The sequence below is a fragment of the Etheostoma spectabile genome, unplaced genomic scaffold, assembly GCF_008692095.1.
Source record: "Etheostoma spectabile isolate EspeVRDwgs_2016 unplaced genomic scaffold, UIUC_Espe_1.0 scaffold00005373, whole genome shotgun sequence".
NCBI lineage: Eukaryota > Metazoa > Chordata > Actinopteri > Perciformes > Percidae > Etheostoma > Etheostoma spectabile.
In genome coordinates, this window is record NW_022603256.1 from 56558 (window position 1) to 75813 (window position 19256).

The 19256-nt window shown below is 44.5% G+C and overlaps 1 protein-coding gene across 2 annotated transcripts in view; it reads left to right on the top strand.

Annotated features, from left to right (window-relative positions):
• slc12a2 (solute carrier family 12 member 2) overlaps nt 1–19256 on the top strand; it is a 62427-nt gene continuing 43171 nt past the window's right edge. The window contains exon 1 of one of the 2 annotated variants that reach the window (XM_032507979.1): nt 1–1016. In XM_032507979.1, coding sequence (XP_032363870.1) covers nt 432–1016 — 585 coding nt within the window. In that variant the 5' untranslated portion in view covers nt 1–431. The remainder of the gene's footprint in view (nt 1017–19256) is intronic. The other variant, XM_032507978.1, reaches the window with a different exon arrangement.

Genomic DNA, 19256 nt, shown 5'->3' on the forward strand with positions numbered 1-19256 from the left:
ACTGCAGTGTGTATAATAGCAGCGAGGGCAGCCCCGGGAGTCTAGGAGAAGGTGCAGCAAGGTCGACAACAGCATCCTGCCCTGAACCACACAAAGACCGGAGGTGGACGGGGTTAGTCCAGCGCTCGAGCGAGTGAAAGTTACCGGGGTATTTTGGATTTACTGCCGCGGAAGAAGAGGAGGAAGAAGAAGGAGGAGAGTGTCCGAAAGTTTGTAGACCGTAGCCTCATGTTCCGAGACAGCTAGCGAGCTATCATCCACCACTCCACTCGGCTCGGAGCTGCAGGCAGAGCAGCGGCTTCTACCCGAAATTAGGAAGCCAGTTGTCCGTTTGTCACGGGGGCGGCTCCCGGGCTTCCACACTTCCTCCAGTTAGTTCGTGGGCCATACCGTGTTTCTTACCCACACGGCTTTCCCGTTTTTTGTGTGCCATGTCAGCGCCATCCTCCACAACATCTGCTCCGACTGAGAACGCCGCTCCGGAACAGGATTTTCTAGCTGCGGATGGTGGGCTGAGGCCGCCCGGTCCGACGCCCAGCCAGAGCCGGTTCCAGGTGGACCTTGTGGCTGAGGCAGCGGGCGCCAATGAAGATAAGTCCCCCAGCTCCGACGCTTCCACCACTGTCCCATCCAGCGATAAGACCAGCCCCGTCGCTCCTCCAGAGGCTCCGAGTGCCGATCCAGGTGTCGGCGGAGAGGAAGCCAAAGGCCGGTTTCGGGTGGTGAATTTCGCGGATCCGAGCGCAGCGGGGAGCGCGGCCTCTCCGGAGGCGCCGCCGGCTGAGAGCCTGCAGAACGGGGACACGGTGATGAGCGAGACCAGCTTGCATTCGTCCACAGGCGGCCAGCATCACTATCACTATGACACCCACACCAACACCTATTACCTGAGGACTTTTGGCCACAACACCATCGATGCCGTGCCCAACATCGATTTTTACCGGCAGACATCAGCGCCGCTGGGGGAGAAACTGATCAGACCCACCCTGTCGGAGCTGCACGACGAGCTGGACAAGGTAAGCCCCCCCCACATGGTTGTGAGACAGGCATGACGCCGCGGTGTCTCTACCGCTCATAGTCAGTGTCTTTATAACGGAGGATAAGTCTTGGTAATAACAGTTATTGCATGGCGCCATGGTCCAAAAACCGGGATTAGGCCTACAGTATACTTGTGGGGTCCTGTTTAAGGGTTAAGACTTGGTATTAGGGTTAGAATTAGGTTAGGGTTAAGGTGATGGTTAAGGTCAGGGTAAGGGGCTAGGGAATGCATTATGTCAGTGACAGGTCCCCACAAAGAGAGAGAGTGTGAGTGTGAGTGTGAGTGTGTGTGTGTGTGTGTGTCCTGTGCTTTTCCCTCTAGGTCACAGAGTCCCAGCCAGCCTGCACGCTGCTCTGTTTCCCTGTAGCATTTCCAGTGTCCAGACAGAAGCTATGGCTCAGAGTCGGAGGTTATCAAAATGACTGGCCCTGGTTACATGTGCACAGCTGATACTTTTATGCTGCGCTGTCATTGTGTTTACTTTATGAACAATAAGCTTATGAAAGGTACACAGCAGTTTGAGCTGGTTGTAGTTGGTCAGGTGATCCTCTTGTTCAGGCTCACGGTTAATCTCAAAGGTGTTGGGTGGCTTTAGGTCAGGGCTCTGCAGACCATACCATTACTTTATGGACGTGGTTATGTCTTCCCCAGACTGTGGCCACAAAGTTTGAGAAACAGTGTTATCTTGTGTTGACACACCTGGGCCATATAGCATAAGTGGCGTCTTATGACTCTTCTTCCACCAAAGGACCTCAAACGAGCAACTACCAGAGTTTTTCTTCAGTAGAGGTTAGGGGTCTTCACACAAGACATTGATATGTGTAAAAATATGCCAAAAAAAATGTTAAATTACATTTGTTGTGGATCATGTGTTTAAAAAAAGTTTGGAAAGCCAGAGCCTATAATTCATAAAAAAAAAAAAAAAAAACTAAAAGCTTTGAGACAAAAGTTTCTAAAGAAGTCCACTGGCGACCAAGTACAATCATTAAATCTGAGAAAAGATATTAAGTTCGCTCTGATGCTCACATTTATATTCCATTCAGGCTTAACAACGTGGGTGCTGCACCCAAGCCCTATGATTGTAGGGAACATCTGGACATTTTTAAAGTTGGTCAACATTGCAAAATATCTCAACATCTGTCAGGTTGGGACTTTTTTTTTTTTGAGTTTGGCATCGAGGAGTTTCCATCATGTCCTATTAGCCAGTGATTATAAAGAGTAATTTCACCTACAGTGTGTTTATCTGACCCCGAGTCGCTAGCAATCGTCAAGGTTACATTTTGATCAAGTTCAAAGTGGCTTTTGGCAGCGGCAGCCTGGCTAATACATCACGACCGTGATGAATTACTCACTCTGGAAGAGAGAGCTCTGCACTGTAAACATCCAGCTATGAATAGAAGACATTCATAAAATGCAGTCAGACCGCTATGCTGTGGGGACCCAAGTGTCTTTTCTGAATCAGAAAATCAGTTCTTTGATGCAGTTCAAGCCAATGACTATCGTAGTTGATAACAAAGCTGATAACAGCATGAGACGGAGGGGCGGTGTAGATGGAGCTGCTTGACTGTGTGTAGTACTTAAATGTGATCTTTGTTTCAGAAGTTTTGAAAGAGCCCAACTGATATTTTGGAGTTTGAGGCAGATACTAGGGCTGGCCAACGGATCACCAAACTCAAGGTACTTGTATCCGATCACGGTTTTGAGTCACGGATGGGATCAATTTTCACATCAGCACATAAAAATAACAGTTTGCTTTCCTGAGGAAAAAAAGGACTTTCACCCCAGAATGTGTGTTCCTCAGAGTGGTTTTCTAAACTTAACTACTGGCTTGGTGCCTAAACGTAACCGTCACTGCCGCATAACTGCAATATCGGCCCAAATGACCAGCGGCTCGCGGTGCCCTGTACCCGGCTCAAAGCCCCCCCATTCCCATGTAAGCCACTACCAATATCTGATAATAATATCTGATAAAATCGGATATGACAGAGCTCTCTATCCGGAGTACCCATGCCCATGAGCGTCTATCATGGCTTTTAACATGCCCCATTCACATGAACCCACAGCTGCGTTCACGCCTCCATACTTTAAGTAACAGCGACATTAAACATTTATCTCACACTAATATCAAGGCTGAACTTTGCAATGAATCCACGGTTCCCATGCATTCCGAATCATGAGTTATGGATGTAACCGTATGAAAATGTAACCTCAAGTTTAGTGACCAAAATGATCACGGTTTTCTATATTATTGTGGTATTTGATGCCTTTTAGCAGCAACTTTTTTCCCAGTGATGAGGATATTTTAAAGTCCCACCGGTAATCGTTCCACCCCTAGTGTTGATCCACACAGGCACGGATAAACTAGGGCCCGTTCCACCGCTACTGATTTATATTTAGGCAAAAAACTATTTTCTCTTACCAAACATCTGTTAAGAAACCTTTACATTTGGTTATTAAAGAGTGAAATGGAGCAGGTCATGAGGCATTGTAGAATCTGTAGCCTATACACAGTTTCTCAATGACCTTAATCACATCTGACATTTGTTACTTATCAGCTGATATGACATATCAGTATCCTTCTCAGGTTTAATAGTCTGGATTATTTTTCTGGATGCATGGATTAGTTGTTTGGTCTCTGAAATGTCAAAGCCCAGGGTGACGTCCTTAAATGTCTTGTTTTGTCCCCAACTACAGAGATTCAGTTTCCTGTCCCAGAGGAAAGAAGGAAATAGAAAATATTCCCATTTAACAAACTGACATCACAAAAGTTAGACTTTTTTCATAAAAGAATGACTCCAACCGATTTGATTATCAGAATAGTTGGCGTTTATTTTAATATTTCATCTTTCAGCTCTTTTCCTAAGTTCTTTTGCTTAGCTTTAGCACCAACACAGCTAGCCTAGGCCCACCACAGGACTGGGTCAATGCATTCTTTAATATATAGAATGTCTGGCCAGACTCATAATCTTGAGTATTCGACCTGATTTTCTATCAAACGTTGCCATTGTACACTGTGTTATTCGGTTGAGCTCTTGTACCACAGCTTGTGTTTGGACATTTAACAATGTAGAGTTTTGCCTTGTTTGGGTCAATGAAAAATATGTTTTGTGGATATGTTTTTATTTCGGAATATGAGGTTTTGGTACCAGAGGCCAGGTATCGTATAACCACAAGTATTTCTAAAACAATTGAAAGCGTGCCCAGCCCTGGTTTGTGTGTTTGGCTAATAGAGACGGAGGATGAGTCATCAGTTGGAATAATTTCATCTTTATTTTTATCCCCAGAGGGCACTTGGTTTACAGCTAGGCAAACAATACATAGAAAGACCTAAACATACAGTACAGACGGAGGTGGGGGAGGTGGGGTTTTGGGGTTTAGAAGGCCCCCAGTTGTCACCAGTCACCAACTTTCACGTTGTCGAGTGTGCAATGCATTTCAACAATGCAGGGAGGACTCTGTGTAACGTCTGGAACTGTTGCGCGTTCATCTGTCGTGTTTGTACCCTGCTAGAGTTTGGTGCAGATTGACACATTGGATTGCAAACGTTGTGTGCTGGTGTTGAGTAAGCACCTTCATGTGCACAATAAAGTCAAATGTAATCTCCAGTCTAACAGTGCAGGAAGCAGTTTGCAAAAAGGTAGAACAAACACAGTTAATGAGTCAATAGTCAGTCAGGATCAAAAACTGACACCCAAACTGAGTCTTTCCCCTTTGATAGGCCCCCGCTCCTAACTGCAAACATATGTCACAGCAGGATCTGTAATGCCGTGACACATGTAACACCCAAACCTAACTTTATTTCATCTGTTATCTGATATCTACGGTCTAGGATTGGGCATCGAGAACCAGTTCCAATTTCCAAAAAATGATGATTCCAATGGAAATGTTTGGAATGTCCATTTGGGGTCTTTGGTTGAGTCAAGGGTTTCTAATTTGGCAGCTTGAGTAGAGTTGGGTCAGGTCTTGAGGACGCGGGTAGGCGCTGGGGTCTGAATAACAAGACGTTGTCCAGCATGTCCCTCAATGTGAGCACGGTGCTTTTGTCCCCGATCACTGCCTCCGGTCACTTATAGTAAATGAAAAACCGCGAAAAGCAATATCCCTTCCTTGCTCCTTTTATCTCTGTTCCCATATCCATCCGCCGAGTAGAAAGTGATGAAAAGCTGGTCTCATGTTGTCTCAAGGTTGTGTTCCCTGGTCCGAATATATTGGCTCTTCATGGCAAGTATGTCGTACAGTTTCATCACCACTGAATTACACACTGAATGTGCCCCATCAACTGATAGACAGCAGGGTTTAATTAGCAGCTGTGGTTGGCTCACATTCATAGAGGCAGCACTGTTTGGCATCTGAAATCTGGGGCGTTTGATAGGGTCTGAAGGTCGTGGTGACCGTGGTCTCTCCTCTCCAGCATTAAAGTCTGCACGCCCAGATCGAAATGTGGAATGGAAATTCCACTGTACCAATTGACTACTAGCCACGGGCTTTTTCATAGCAATCAATGAGTCACTCAGTGTCCCGTCAGGGGCGTTAAGAGACTGAGTGCCGCTGCTTCTCCCTGATGGCTGAACACTCAGCTTCATCATGGAAGCTGATAGGGCCAGGCATGGTGGGATGGAGCAGGCTGCTTTACATTTCTAAAAAGGAATATCTTCTGCCATGTTTCCCCCTCTCATTCCCCCTGCTCTGTTGGGTCCGAGCCCCTAACCCAGAGGCATTAGGAACCCTTCTGACCCGTGTTGGTTATGAATCTGCGGGTTGTGTTTCAGTCTCGACGGCTCCAAACGGAGACATTTGGCAACACTGACGCCAACACTTCTCCTCCTGATTGGGTCTTATCGGTCACAACGTGTCGTTATCTGAGACTAAAGCTGCTAATGTTACCATGGCAACATCCAGCAGTGGGCGGAGTCTCCACGCTGCCTCCTGTTTCTGTCCAGTATACCAGGATGTTGATGAGATATGAGGTACCGTAGCGATGGAGATGTAGCCCGACGGTCCTGGTGTATCGGGCTCTTGATCAGGCCGCAGTAGTGTGCTGTAGGTCCATATCGACGAGTCAGAAGGGAAACGGTGACAGGGCAGATTTATTCAGGCCTGAGCGGCCATGCATAAAGGCCTTGCTTAAATATTGATGGCTGCTCAGTGTAGCTGCTCCACTGTGTCTAATGGGGGTGCAACGAGTCATGTATTCGAATTGAACCAAAACTGTATGGGTGTCAGGGATCGTGTCCCCAAAAGGAAACTTTGTCACCATCTTCTTTATCTAAAAAGTATCAAATTTCTCTTTTGTTGATCTCACTTCAGTTTTATTGCTGCAAATTCCGATTGTCCAGCCGACAAACTGACCAACACATATAACAGATGTTGGCGTCGTGCAGGAAACTGCTCCCTCGCAATCTAAATGAGCCATCCAGCGAAACTGATGTTGGATTAAACACAACATGGTGTGTCCTTCCTCTGGTACCTGCAGGTATTACCCACAGTGCATGTAGCAGCAGTGACGTCACCATTGGTTTGTGGAGCTGCTGCTTTGAAGTTTTTCTTTTAAAGATTTATTTTTGGTGTTTTTCGGCCTTTATTATAATAGGACATGACGGGCCGAGAGAGGGGGAATGACATGCAGCAAAGGGCCGCAGGTTGGAGCCGACCCCGCGCGGGGCAGCTGCGTCCAGGACTAAGCTTCTGTATATGGGCGTGGTCTCTACCAGGTGGGCTACCCAGGCACCCCAATTATTTTATTTTAATTTTTTAAACCTTACATTATAGATGCACCTCTACTTTTAACCAGTGACGTAGGCAGAAATAATTTTTTGGGTGGCCCAGTCTAAATGTGCGTGGGCCATTTTCAAAAAGACGTAGAAGTATCAAATAAGCCAAACGACAACAATTTGCCCCCGATGCTGCCTCGTTGGAGTGTGAGTGTGTATCTGATGAGCAGGTGGAGCCTTGAACGGCAGCCTCGGCCACAGTGCATAAATGTGTGTGTGAATGGATCCGGTACTATGGAAAAGCGCTTGGAGTAGTCGGTGAGACTAGAAAAGCTCTATATTAAAAACAGTCCGTTTACAATTACATTACTCTATCTGTAAAGTGTCTCAAGATAACTCTTGTTATGCTTTGATACTATAAATAAAGATGAATTGTATATAATACATTCAAGGCCTTGGAGTATTTCGTTGTAGTTCTCGAGGCTTACAGCTGAACAACATGTCCTACCCAGTGAAATTCTGACGTAAAAAGGAAAATGAGCCAAACCAGGTAGACGCTGCTCAGAGTACACCCAGCGAGCTGCAGCTCTTTTTACGGGAGGTGTTGGGAGCTTGCACAATGGAGCCGCTGTTTAAGCGTCGCCGTTTTTTTTTTAACCAAATCACTCCCTCACCCTTTTTTGGGTCCTGCCCCCCCCTTCTCTTTGTTCGCTGCACAGATTTTACACAGACAGGAAGCAAAGGACGCCCTGGGCTTCTGCTGTGGCCTTTGACAGGAGAGGGTTTCCTTTTGTCTCAGCATCATGGCCTTACAGCTGTTGTAACACACACACACACACACACACACACAGGCTTGTAAACCTCTGTGTGGGTGAGAGTGTGTGCCGAGGACCTGGCTTCCTTCTTATCCCTACATCCAAATGCGTCACATGAAGCCTAAAGTCAGAAATAGACCAGCCCCCCCCCCCCGAGACCATTTGTACAGGAACAGTAATTAAAGTGGGAGTTTGTTTTTTCCCCCATAACCTTCCAATAAGGTGAGGTGTAGGCACAGCCCCACTGATCCAGTGTAGAGCGAGCAGAGCGTTAGTGGACAGACCCATACGAAATGTGCAACCTTCAAAAGTCCTCTGAAACAATTTGATTGGTTGGGTCTGAGCAACTTCCTGCATTGGTTATGATAACCGTGGATGCACCGTGGTAGAGGAGCTGTCCGGGCTCTCCGTCTCTAAATGGGATGGCATTTACGTCCTGACAGTTGTTGCCTCTTGTTGCGCTCGTTTCCACACAGACTGATCGTCTGACTGCTCGCGTTTCTTGACCACTTTGTGATGTCACCGTTTTCTAAAAGCCCAGCTATCAACCTGGTGAACATATAATACGACTGATGGGAAGGACTATGAAAGACCCAGGCAGGATCCTTTGTTTACCTAACGCTGCCAGAGGTTAAATGTGGTAACAACTGAGTTCTCTGTCTGAAGTTTGGAGACGGTGATTGAGCCTGAGCTCAAACTGTGGTGTTTTCCCGAGCTTAGTGGAAGACTTTCCCCGTACGTGTTGTGTCCCTTTGTGGATTTTTGCATGTGTTTGTCGTTGTATTGTGGGGAACGATTAATCGCATTTGAAATAATATTGCTTATCGCAAAGGCTGCGACTTGGTCACGTGACTGGCGAGAGCAAAGCAGTCTGCGCTCTGCAGGGACAGCATCGACTTTAGGTAACGCCACGGCGGACCTTGGTCTACACTGGTCTCAGGCTCGACAGGAACTTTAGTCCCAAATAGGAACAGTGTGTCACTCGTGTGAGATGAGGAGCAGCTGCAGGTATTGTGTAAAACCTGTCTTGCTAACGTTGCTACCTCAGGGGATAACACCACGAACCTTCTACGACGGTTGCATGGCTAAAATACCCAACACCAGTTTGTCAAGTGAGCAGAACGCCCGACAGGCATCGCTCAGCGAAAGGTTTGAAAGCATAACGCTAGCTCCATATGAACGTACTTTAAAACAGAACGAGGAAATAACTCCAGCACACATAAGCTGCATATTTGTTTTTATATTTCTGTAATCTTTGTAACTGTCATATGAATGTGTCCCCCAGGCTTGGTCAGTGCTCATCATACTACTGTGATTGAAGTAAATAACAGGTTCATAGAAATGAATACACCACCTCATTTCCTCATCACACACAGGCCCGGCCTCCAGGAAAGACCAGTGTGTCTAATCTAATCTTGTGTTGTTCATACTAGACGAGAAGAAGACAAAGAGCTTAAAAATAATCTCATGTTAAATTGCAATGCTGGTGGAAAAAAAATCGCAATTAGATTATTTCACAAAATTGGTCAGCCCTCGTGTTGTCTCTTTCGGGTCATTTCTGTTTTTTTGGATTGTTTTGGTGTCTGTGGTCATTTGGCGGCTCTTTGTTGTCGGGTTGTGTCTCTTTGTGGTAGTTGTGCATCTCTTTTTCACATCATTTTTGGAATGTTATCACCATATCTGTGACTAACGTTGGAAAAGCTTAACCAGATAATAAATAAATAAATAAATAAATATCACTCAAAAAGCTTGAAGACTAAACTTGCTGAAAAAGTCCACTGGGGACAAACTGCAATCATTAGGTGTGAAAACAGTCATGTAACGTGAGAGCCTTGCTCAAGGGCACCGGAGCTCAGAAAGGCCAGATAACATGCTGCTGCTTCCACAACCCTCTGTGATGAAAGAGGCTTAGCTCACTTGTGGAATGCAGTTTTTTTTTTTTTTTTTTTTGTCATGCTGCGAAATACTGCGAACGCATTTGTGTTGGCCTGACTGTCAGTGAACATGTCATGGCTGCAGCTTGAAGCGACTGGGGTCCCGTTCAGCCAGGAGGTCCGTCACTGGGCCAACTGCCAGTCAGCCTGAAATGGTTGTTAGCCATGTCCTTCTTTGGAAATCTCTCAATCTGCAGAGGCACATTGAAATCAGCCATACCTTTTGATTTTCATTTGTTTTTAATATTCATGCCTGGGGTTTCCTTATCTTTTATAAGGCTTAGGTGCAACATCCAAGCTGTTTGGCCTCCACCTAAGCCAAATGAATGTAAAATCAATGTGAGCATCAAAAATATTCTCAAAAATTCTCAGATCTAATGACTGTAGTTCGTCCCCTCTAGCAAGTTTTGTCTCCTCTTTTTGAGTGTAATTTATTTCTTCTCTGCTCTAGCTTTTCCAACATTTTAGACACAGACCTAGTGATGAAAATGCTCCAATGTGATGTGCAATTTCATTTTATTTATTTTATTTAGGAATGACCTCTAAACGCCCCCTAAATTCATGAAAGTCTTCCACAAAGCTAAGGAAAGACTTTATTATATTTAATTCTCACAATTAGGGAATTAGTAATGTCTTCACTGCTCGGGCTCATGCATGCCAAGGGCCCTCTACGCATGTGATTGCCATTCCAACAGTGCAAACACACACGCACACAACCATATCAAATAACCATACAATCCATTTATTTCTATGCAAACAACATTCCCTCCTGGGCTTTCTGACCTTCATATTCCCACTTCCTGTTTCCTGCCGTGCTCAGCACCCCACGGCAGATCAACTGTCCGCTCAGCGCGCTGCTAAGCTCAGCACTTCACAAAGCACACGCACCAGTTCTACTTGGGGCTCGGTCCCAGTATGAGGGATGACTGTTGACATCACTGTCTCACATGATACCCCCCCCGTGGAGTGGCATAACAAACTGGCCGTGGCTGCTATGAATGGGCAGGACTGTGATACTGGAGGAAAAACAAAAGACATGCATAGGAATAAAAGCTGTCAAAGCCAACGGGACTGACTGGGGTCCAAACAACTTTCTGGAACAAACGGTGAACTTTGCACATTAAAGTGTGTGTTAGAAGTTAAGTTTCCTGACAAATAGATGTGTATATGTACGGTAATAATAAAGCAGTCACGCCGTCTTTTGATCACAACGTTTTTGATTTTGATCCTCAATTTCTTTTCCACTTTTAAACTAATTTATTCAGCCAAAGTCTCGTGCTTGTATTCAGAACACGTTGTTTTGTTCAATGGAAACAGGTTTTGTAAAAGAATGTCTTCCTCATAGTTAGATATTCCCACTAACAAACATGTCAAGTCATACCCTCCATGTATCTGGCACTGAATATTAAAAACCTTTTTCTTTTTATGAACTGTTCTTTCCTCATTGTTTAAGTTCGCCTGTCCTCAACAGGAAATGAGTGCTGCCTCATGTTCACCTTATTCACCTGCTAAAAGAGCTTAATGATTGACCTTGGACAGGGGACACGGGGACAATATGAGCTCTTGTCTGTATACATCCCATAACGTTCCTGTCTGCAGAGCAGCCATGTGCACGGTGTTCGAAGGAACAAGTCAAAGATGTTTGGAGGTCAGTTTGATGTAACCGCGGTCGCCTCTCCCTCTGCTTATTGAAGCCAGGAAGGAAGCTTAAGTCAACTTCCTGTGAGTCTTTAGCATCATGGAAAATTGGCCGACATCCTTTAATTTAGACATGTTTACAGGCTGCCTGCCACATGTGTGTACACATGCGAGCCGCACGGCAGGATGTGTCCACGATCCGCTCAGTTTCCATTCAATTACAAACCGAAGTGGTTGTTGGTGGCCCACTTCTAGAAACTTCTACACGGCGCATGTGATGGAACGTCACGAGTGATTCACATTAGGACCGGCTCCGACTTGGAGTCCTGTTGAAAAATGATCATTCCAATGGAAGTTTTTTTTTTTAATTTTTTATTGGAATTGTTTGGAAAATGTTGTTTCAGATCTGATCATTGATTCCAAATTTTAACACACGTAAGTGTTGGTTTCCGTAGCGACCGCTGTACTTCCAGGAGCTTGTTGTGTTGCAGCCATGGAGCACAGTAAGCAGCGCTCTAAAGAAATCACCGTTGAATCCAAATCAAAGGTTCCTCTTATCTGTGACACAAGCACGTGACCCGTTTCTACTCCATCCCTCAAAGAACCAGAATCAAAAGGAAGAATAGGAATCAGAAATATTAAACTCTAAACGATGCCAACCCTAAATAACATATTGATTTAGGTAACATTTCTCAGTTCATCTTCGACAATCAGCTCATCATTTCCTCCTCCTCAGTCATAAACCTAGGGGTTCGGTTTGACCCCCAGCTGACCTTCAATGATCACATTAAACACATTTGTAAAACCTCCTTCCACCATCTTCGAAACATCACCAAACTCCGCCCCCTTCTAACTCTTCCAGATGCAGAGAAACTTGTTCATGCCTTATTTCCACAAGGTTGGACTACTGTAACGGACTCTTCGCTGGGATGTCTGGCAGAAATATCCAGAAGCTTCAATACATCCAGAATAGTGCTGCCAGAGTCCTAATGAGAGTCCGAAAATATGATCACATAACTCCCATTCTATACTCACTGCACTGGCTCCCTGTTTCATTCCGGATCGACTACAAAATCCTCATGCTTACACAAAAATGTATCACTGGACATGCACCATCACATCTACAAGAACTCATCACCTTGAAACCCTCCCCCCGCACCCTCAGATCAACAGGACAACTGCTCCTTCAGGTCCCCACCACAAGGCTTTATACTATGGGGGACCGAGCTTTTTGTTCCGCTGCACCACGGCTCTGGGACCAGCTCCCGAGGGACCTGAGAGCACTACAGAACCTGGACACTTTCAAAGCTGAACTGAAGACTTTTTATTCAGAAAGGCATTTTTGTGCTGATTGTTTTTATTATTATTACTCTCCTGTGTAGCACTTTGAGATTCCTTGGAATGAAAAGTGCGTTATAAATAAAATATATTATTATTATTATTATTATTAAGAATAGTGTTTATTGTTAGACTTCCAAACAGGCAGAAATAATGGCCAAGTCTAAGTTTCCCACTGGAACTGTAGTTTAACGTCCTAAAAACATATTCTCAGTTCCCAGTGGCTCAGACCATTACCTACATACGTTATCTTTGCTACTATGTTGGAGTCATGTTATTGTGTAATATCCAACATCACTTCACATAGTTTTGTTAATATCATTCATGTAACGGACACATTGATTAATTGCAACATAAATGATTTGCTATATCATATAACACATCCATGATTTGAATGGAGCTGGATGAAGACAACATATTATTACATTGTTTGAAGTTGATGATAAAAATAAAAAGATGAATCAATAGTTTTGGCGGCCCTCCTGCAGTATCTTTGAGGACCTAGGAGTGGCTGATTTCCCCCCCCCCCCGAGTCTGTTCACAGGTGCTGTCACCTGGCTGAGCCACAAAGCTGCTCAGTGTCCGCAGGCGCCTCACTCCTCACCTCTTTCACACTGCTGCTGGAGGCGGAGAGTAATTCGACCCAATTCCAAAACCCAAATCTTTGCAGCGTCAGCCCGGGCCGATTCTGTTCCATCAACAGGCCTCAGTGGGCAGCAGGGAATCCAACTCTGGGAGACTTTCAGGGCTGTAAAAGAATAATGAAGCGAGTGGTGGGAGGTTTTCCTCAAACAATGGGGATATGTGTCAGACGGAGGACACCTGATCGCTCCCCTCTGCCTGGGACGGAGTCACGCCGGGAGGCCATGAAACGGGGATCTGAGAATCCATCAGCCTGGCCCCAAAGAAGCTTACCCCCGCCATGTTCTCCATGCAGGGGACCCCCTACTATTAAACTGGGCCTACAATAACATGTAAAGCCGTCATACATACCTATTTATGGTGAATATAATACTAAGCCACTAAAATAATGACATACCCATACATCCTTAATTATGTAAATACTGTATCATAAAAAATCCTTTAACTATGTAAATACCGTACATATCCACACTCCTTATAATAATATAAATAAGGAAATATATTATTATATTTCTTTACAGACATTTTAGAGACCAAAGAACTAATCTAACCATTCAGAACATATTCCACACCCTAAAGACTATGACAATAAATATTGTTAGTCAGGGAGTCTCCTAACTCGGGGCTTTAAACGATTCCCTCAGGTAACGGGGCTTTGTGCTCCGTCTTACCCAAGCCACCATCCAAACTCAGGCCCTGTACTGCTGTCTGACTGGGTTAGTGATGTGGTTCAGAGGGAAACTGATCCAGGCTCGCTGACACAACAGTTGCTCATTTATTTTTTGATTAGGCGTGTTGTGTCAGTCCTGGTAATTTATTATTAATAATTTGTATGTGGCTATGCTCTGTCCTTCCTGGCTATCTTGTTGTCACGTAGCACAGGACTTGTAGAAGGTCTTTTCTTTTTTTGTTAACCACGCTTGACTTTGAGACAGCCTTTGTCCAAGGTTAAAGTTTGTTAAATATAATTGCATTGTGAGTTTTTTTTTTTTTTTTTGTAGCGCTGCCGGGCGAGTCATGCTACAGTTAGCACTGCCGTGCTAAGCTCTCGATGCTTTGTCGCCGTTGTGCAAAGCCAGCCTTTGTGTTGCTTCAGCCATGTAGATAATGTTCACTAACTCGTCCTGTGTCTGTGCTGTGCATTCAACAGTGAGCGCTGTCAGCCACACCAGATGCACTTACTGAATGTCTGCTCGTCTGTCAGACATGTCTGTACCTGGAGGCCTCACTGTGGAAGACTTTAGGACCAACTTCCACCTGTTCCTAACATATGGCCTCAACTAAAAACTGTCCTAACACCGTATCCTCCTCCTCCTTTAGCTTTCACTGGTGTTACTGAAAGGGTTCCAGTCTTCCTCAGTGATTCTGTGGCTCCCACCTGCTTCCTAAGAAGATGGTGTTTTCTATAATGTTCCGTATTGAACATCCTCTATTTTAAAGGTCCCATGACATGGTGCTCTTTGGATGCTTTTATAAAGACCTCAGTGGTCCCCTAATACTGTATCTGAAATCTCTTTTATAAAGACCTCAGTGGTCCCCTAATACTGTATCTGAAATCTCTTTTATATAGACTTTAGTGGTCCCTAATCCTGTATCTGAAGTCTCTTTTATATAGACCTTAGTGGTCCCCTAATACTGTATCTGAAGTCTCTCTTATATAGACCTTAGTGGTCCCCTAATACTGTATCTGAAGTCTCTTTTATATAGACCTTAGTGGTCCCTAATACTGTATCTGAAGTCTCTTTTATATAGACCTTAGTGGTCCCTAATACTGTGTCTGAAGTCTCTTTATATAGGCCTTAGTGGTCCCTAATACTGTATCTGAAGTCTCTTTTATATAGACCTTAGTGGTCCCCTAATACTGTATCTGAAGTCTCTCTTATATAGACCTTAGTGGTCCCCTAATACTGTATCTGAAGTCTCTTTTATATAGACCTTAGTGGTCCCTAATACTGTATCTGAACTCTCTTTATATAGACCTTAGTGGTCCCTAATACTGTATCTGAAGTCTCTTTATATAGACCTTAGTGGTCCCTAATACTGTATCTGAAGTCTCTTTATATAGACCTTAGTGGTCCCCTAATACTGTATCTGAAGTCTCTCTTATATAGACCTTAGTGGTCCCTAATACTGTATCTGAAGTCTCTTTATATAGACCTTAGTGGTCCCTAATACTGTATCTGAAGTCTCTTTTATATAGACCTCAGTGGTCCCCTAATCCTGTATCTGAAGTCTCTTTTATATAGACCTTAGTGGTCCCTAATACTGTAGCTTTTGAGGGGGGGGAGGGGGCACGGTGGAGGCTGGGGGCGTGGCCTTGACCAACTGCCACTTTGCTTGTTTGAAAGCCATGATGTCTCTCTCATGGGGGTCTCTCTCTCTACGGCTGCTGCTCCTGTGTTCCCCCTCGGTCTGAGCTGCTCTGTTGGAGTGCCTGTCTCTTTAATAGCCCAGTCTGCTCTGATTGGTCACTGTTTCGGGATCTCCGTAGTCTCCACGTCTGTGCTCTGCCGTCGTTGCCCCTGTACAGTCCGGAGACTGACTGTAACAGAGTATATAGCCAGTGTATCTATATAGTATACAGCCTGCTGTCAGAAACTTGTGAACCAGATCTTCTCCGACCCGGCGTGTTCCAGCAGGAAGGGGATCCGGAGCGTGTAGCTACATGTAGCAGTGAATGCAGATCAAACTGCCTGGAGCAGACCCGGCCGAGAGGAGAAACCGCCGCTGTCTCCATTAATACTGATAATAATCAGAACCTTTTCCAAATATCTCTGTACATTATTATTATTAGTTTTTTTCTATAATATGAAATCCATTGTTAGCCTAGCTAGACTGGCCACTGAGAATTCGGTGTTAAAATATATTTGAAAAGAAGGTGATTTCTTTCCATATCAGTTGTTCTAGTCAAAGCCAGGGAGCCACTGGAGAAGGGCTGACCCCTGTACTAGAGGATTCTGTCTGGAAGGATTCAGCATTGATTAGTTAAACTCCTTAAATGTAAAACAGAGCCCAGTTTTCTCAGGTAAATACAATATTATAATATAATGGATAGCTAAGCCTGATGCGTAGCTGTCGGTTGAATTACAAACTCTCAAACAATTCTTTGTGCCATTTGAAAACAGCTGCAGACGCCACTGTGTAGACCAAACTGTCCCGGGCTTATCATCAGTGGATTGCAGAAACAGAGATAGAGCCGAGAAACCTGCGTTTGGGATTTGACACGTCTGCCTGCAGGCTGTGTCCTAACTAAGAACAAACACTGGTGACAGCTTTTTAACTTTGCAGCAGTCCAGCTCTGCCCATAGTGTGTCTGTTGCAAATGAACCCAATGGACAGTTTGTCAAAACTCTTTATTGTTTTTGACAGATTCGGGGACAGTCTACTGAGCATGCACATGATGTGGAGAAGCCATTGTTTCCACATTCCTGAGCTTCAACTTCATTAGTGTCACAAAGAGAAATCAAAGCAATCAGGCCTCCGACATGTGTTTGGCTTTCTTTTAATCATCAGTAGAAGACAAGCAGATAATCATCCAGAACAGTACTCCTCCATCAGAGATGACATGAAGACCGGGGCTGACCGTGTCCTCGGAGCCGTCCTTTAGATTTCACCCTTACATAATGCCAGCAGCAGCCTGACCTGACGACTGTCCCGTTGCCCAGCTGTTTCTATCATTCGTGCCAGAAGCAGATTTAAAGTGGCTGTAGAAATAATTGAGATTTACCTATTTTTATTTTTTTATTTGTAGTTATAAATCACTGTCCCAGACAATAATGTAATGACACAAATACACTGCCTATGAAGTAAACCACTCTTCTTTATTATCATACTTACATATACAAATATTTGTTTAATGTGGTTGAAGGTGATGGCATCTGACTTTCAGTTCTTCATCAGGATCAGGAAATGAGCTCGCCAGTCTCCTGCCAACCCTTGCTAACCTGGGCTAGCTGGGGCTAGCTAGCAGCTGGTCTCGTTTTCCAGTGCAGACGCAGAGGGATTTCTGCCATTTTGTTTAATTGTTTCAGCCATGTGAACCTGAGCCTGTTTAGGACTCAGTGTGGAAACTCAGTCAAGTACCAACAGCTGGCATCCAAAATTCTATTTTATCTAGCGTTGGTACATCTGGTACTCACCATTCAGTTTGCCCAATAAAGGGATTTATTAGCTGGGTGTTATCCTATTGGGGGATCAAGGTAGGTTAGTTAAAGGAACACCCAGCACGTATGAACTTAACATGGAAGTTCATTTAGCACCAACCTTCAGAGCTCCATGCTTTCCACTTATTGTGCACAGACAGAATTCTGTCAGTGCTCAAATGATTGAAACATGTGTAGACCTAACAAAACTAGCACATAAAATAAGTCCAACGTGATGTCTACTGTAAAGCGTAAGTCATACACCTTCCCTCTACAACAGCTGGAGCCCATTAACAGAGACTCTGCGTTATTACCCAGAACAGAAGGATTTCAGGACTTCACTTGGCTCTGCAGTCTTAGGACTCGTGCAGGGTTTCTTACCAAGAACAATGGGTTGAACAGCAAATACCTGAATATAAAAGACAAAGGTGTGACTCATGTCGAGTGGGGGTGCTCTCTGGGCACCTCAAAATTTGATTCTGATTCAGAAGCCAACGATTCTGATTATGAGTGTACTTTAGGGCTGGGCGATAGTGTATGTCCTCTTTTAGTCCTACTGTCTGCATTAGTCACCATCCCAGGAGGGTTATGAAGTGACTAATCTGTAAGATATACTGTCTCCCTTCTGAAACAAACCCATAATTGCACTCAATTATTACAACAAATACCCACATTTTCTTCATTTTCCAAGTTTATAAACACAAAACCCTTAAAAAAATATCTGTTTTAATGTGCGTGGCCAGGGGAACATCTGTTTTCAGTTTTCATGCTTTTGTACTTCAGAGTGGAGCTGTGCTCTGCAGCAGCATGGCCTCATCAAAGTGGTAGGATCCGTGTTCTGGTAGTCCTCTACAGCTATGGGTCAGTATTGGACTATGGTCTGGCTGCATTTAGTCTGGGAGAAATGGCTCTTGGTTGCTTTTATTTCTTTGAACCAATCCCAATCGTCTTGGGCGGTGCTAAGCTCGGGATGCAGCGATCGTGCCCAATAAATGGCAGAGATAGGGGAAGAGAAGGAGAAAGCTGATGGCAGGCTTTATACTGTCACCCAGTACAGCAACCCAGAACTCTGCCCAGACCAGGAGCAGAAGGTTGGCAGCCCACATTGCATAGTTTAGGTTCAAGTCTGTTGCTAATAGGGGTCACACAACTCACGGAATGGATCGGGTCACTGTTTAGTCACTGATCAATTTAGGAAAAAACCTAAAACCCAACGCGTTAAAACCAGGGACTTTCACCCTGGAGATACTCAGGAGAGTTGTAATCCAAACCACCATCTTTTTCTAAATTTAACTAGTCGTGTTGATGCCTAAACCTATCGTTGCCACATAATACTCACGTAATCTCAGCCAGAACGACCGTTAGCTCGCAGTGCCCTGTACCTGGCTCAAAGCAGCCTGTTCTCGGGGAACTCCACTACCAACTGCCACTGATTCCATTGAGCTCTATATCCGTGATCCCAGCTTGTCGAGTTCTTTTTCTCCAGTAACATGGCCATCTCTATCAACTTAACAAGCTTTTGATGCCAGCTTCCAGTACTTAAGATAACACTTAATATACAAGCTCCAACTATTAAAAAGACAACACAACAACACCATGAAGACACAAGTTCAATAACATATCAGGCATCATTAAAGTCCCTGTTAACTGTCCCTGTTGTGCAGGTGTTCCACAAGTGGCCCTGGTCTAGAAAAAGTCTCCCAGCTAATCCTGCCTTGGACTGACCAAAGCTGGAGAAAGAGTTATCTAGCTGATGGATCTTACCGAGCTACTGAGCATGTGCAGCTGCCTACAAAGATAGGATAGAAGGGAGATGTCTCACTCTGGAGCTAAAACAGAGACCTAAACACACAGGGTGAAAACAGGATCTGCAGCAATGTGCAGTACAACAAAAATATGGTGTTTTTGAACATGAAACCATGGAAACTTATTCTGGTACAACCTCAAAATACAATTATGAACCTGAAAATGAGCTTATTATGGGCGCTTTAGGAACA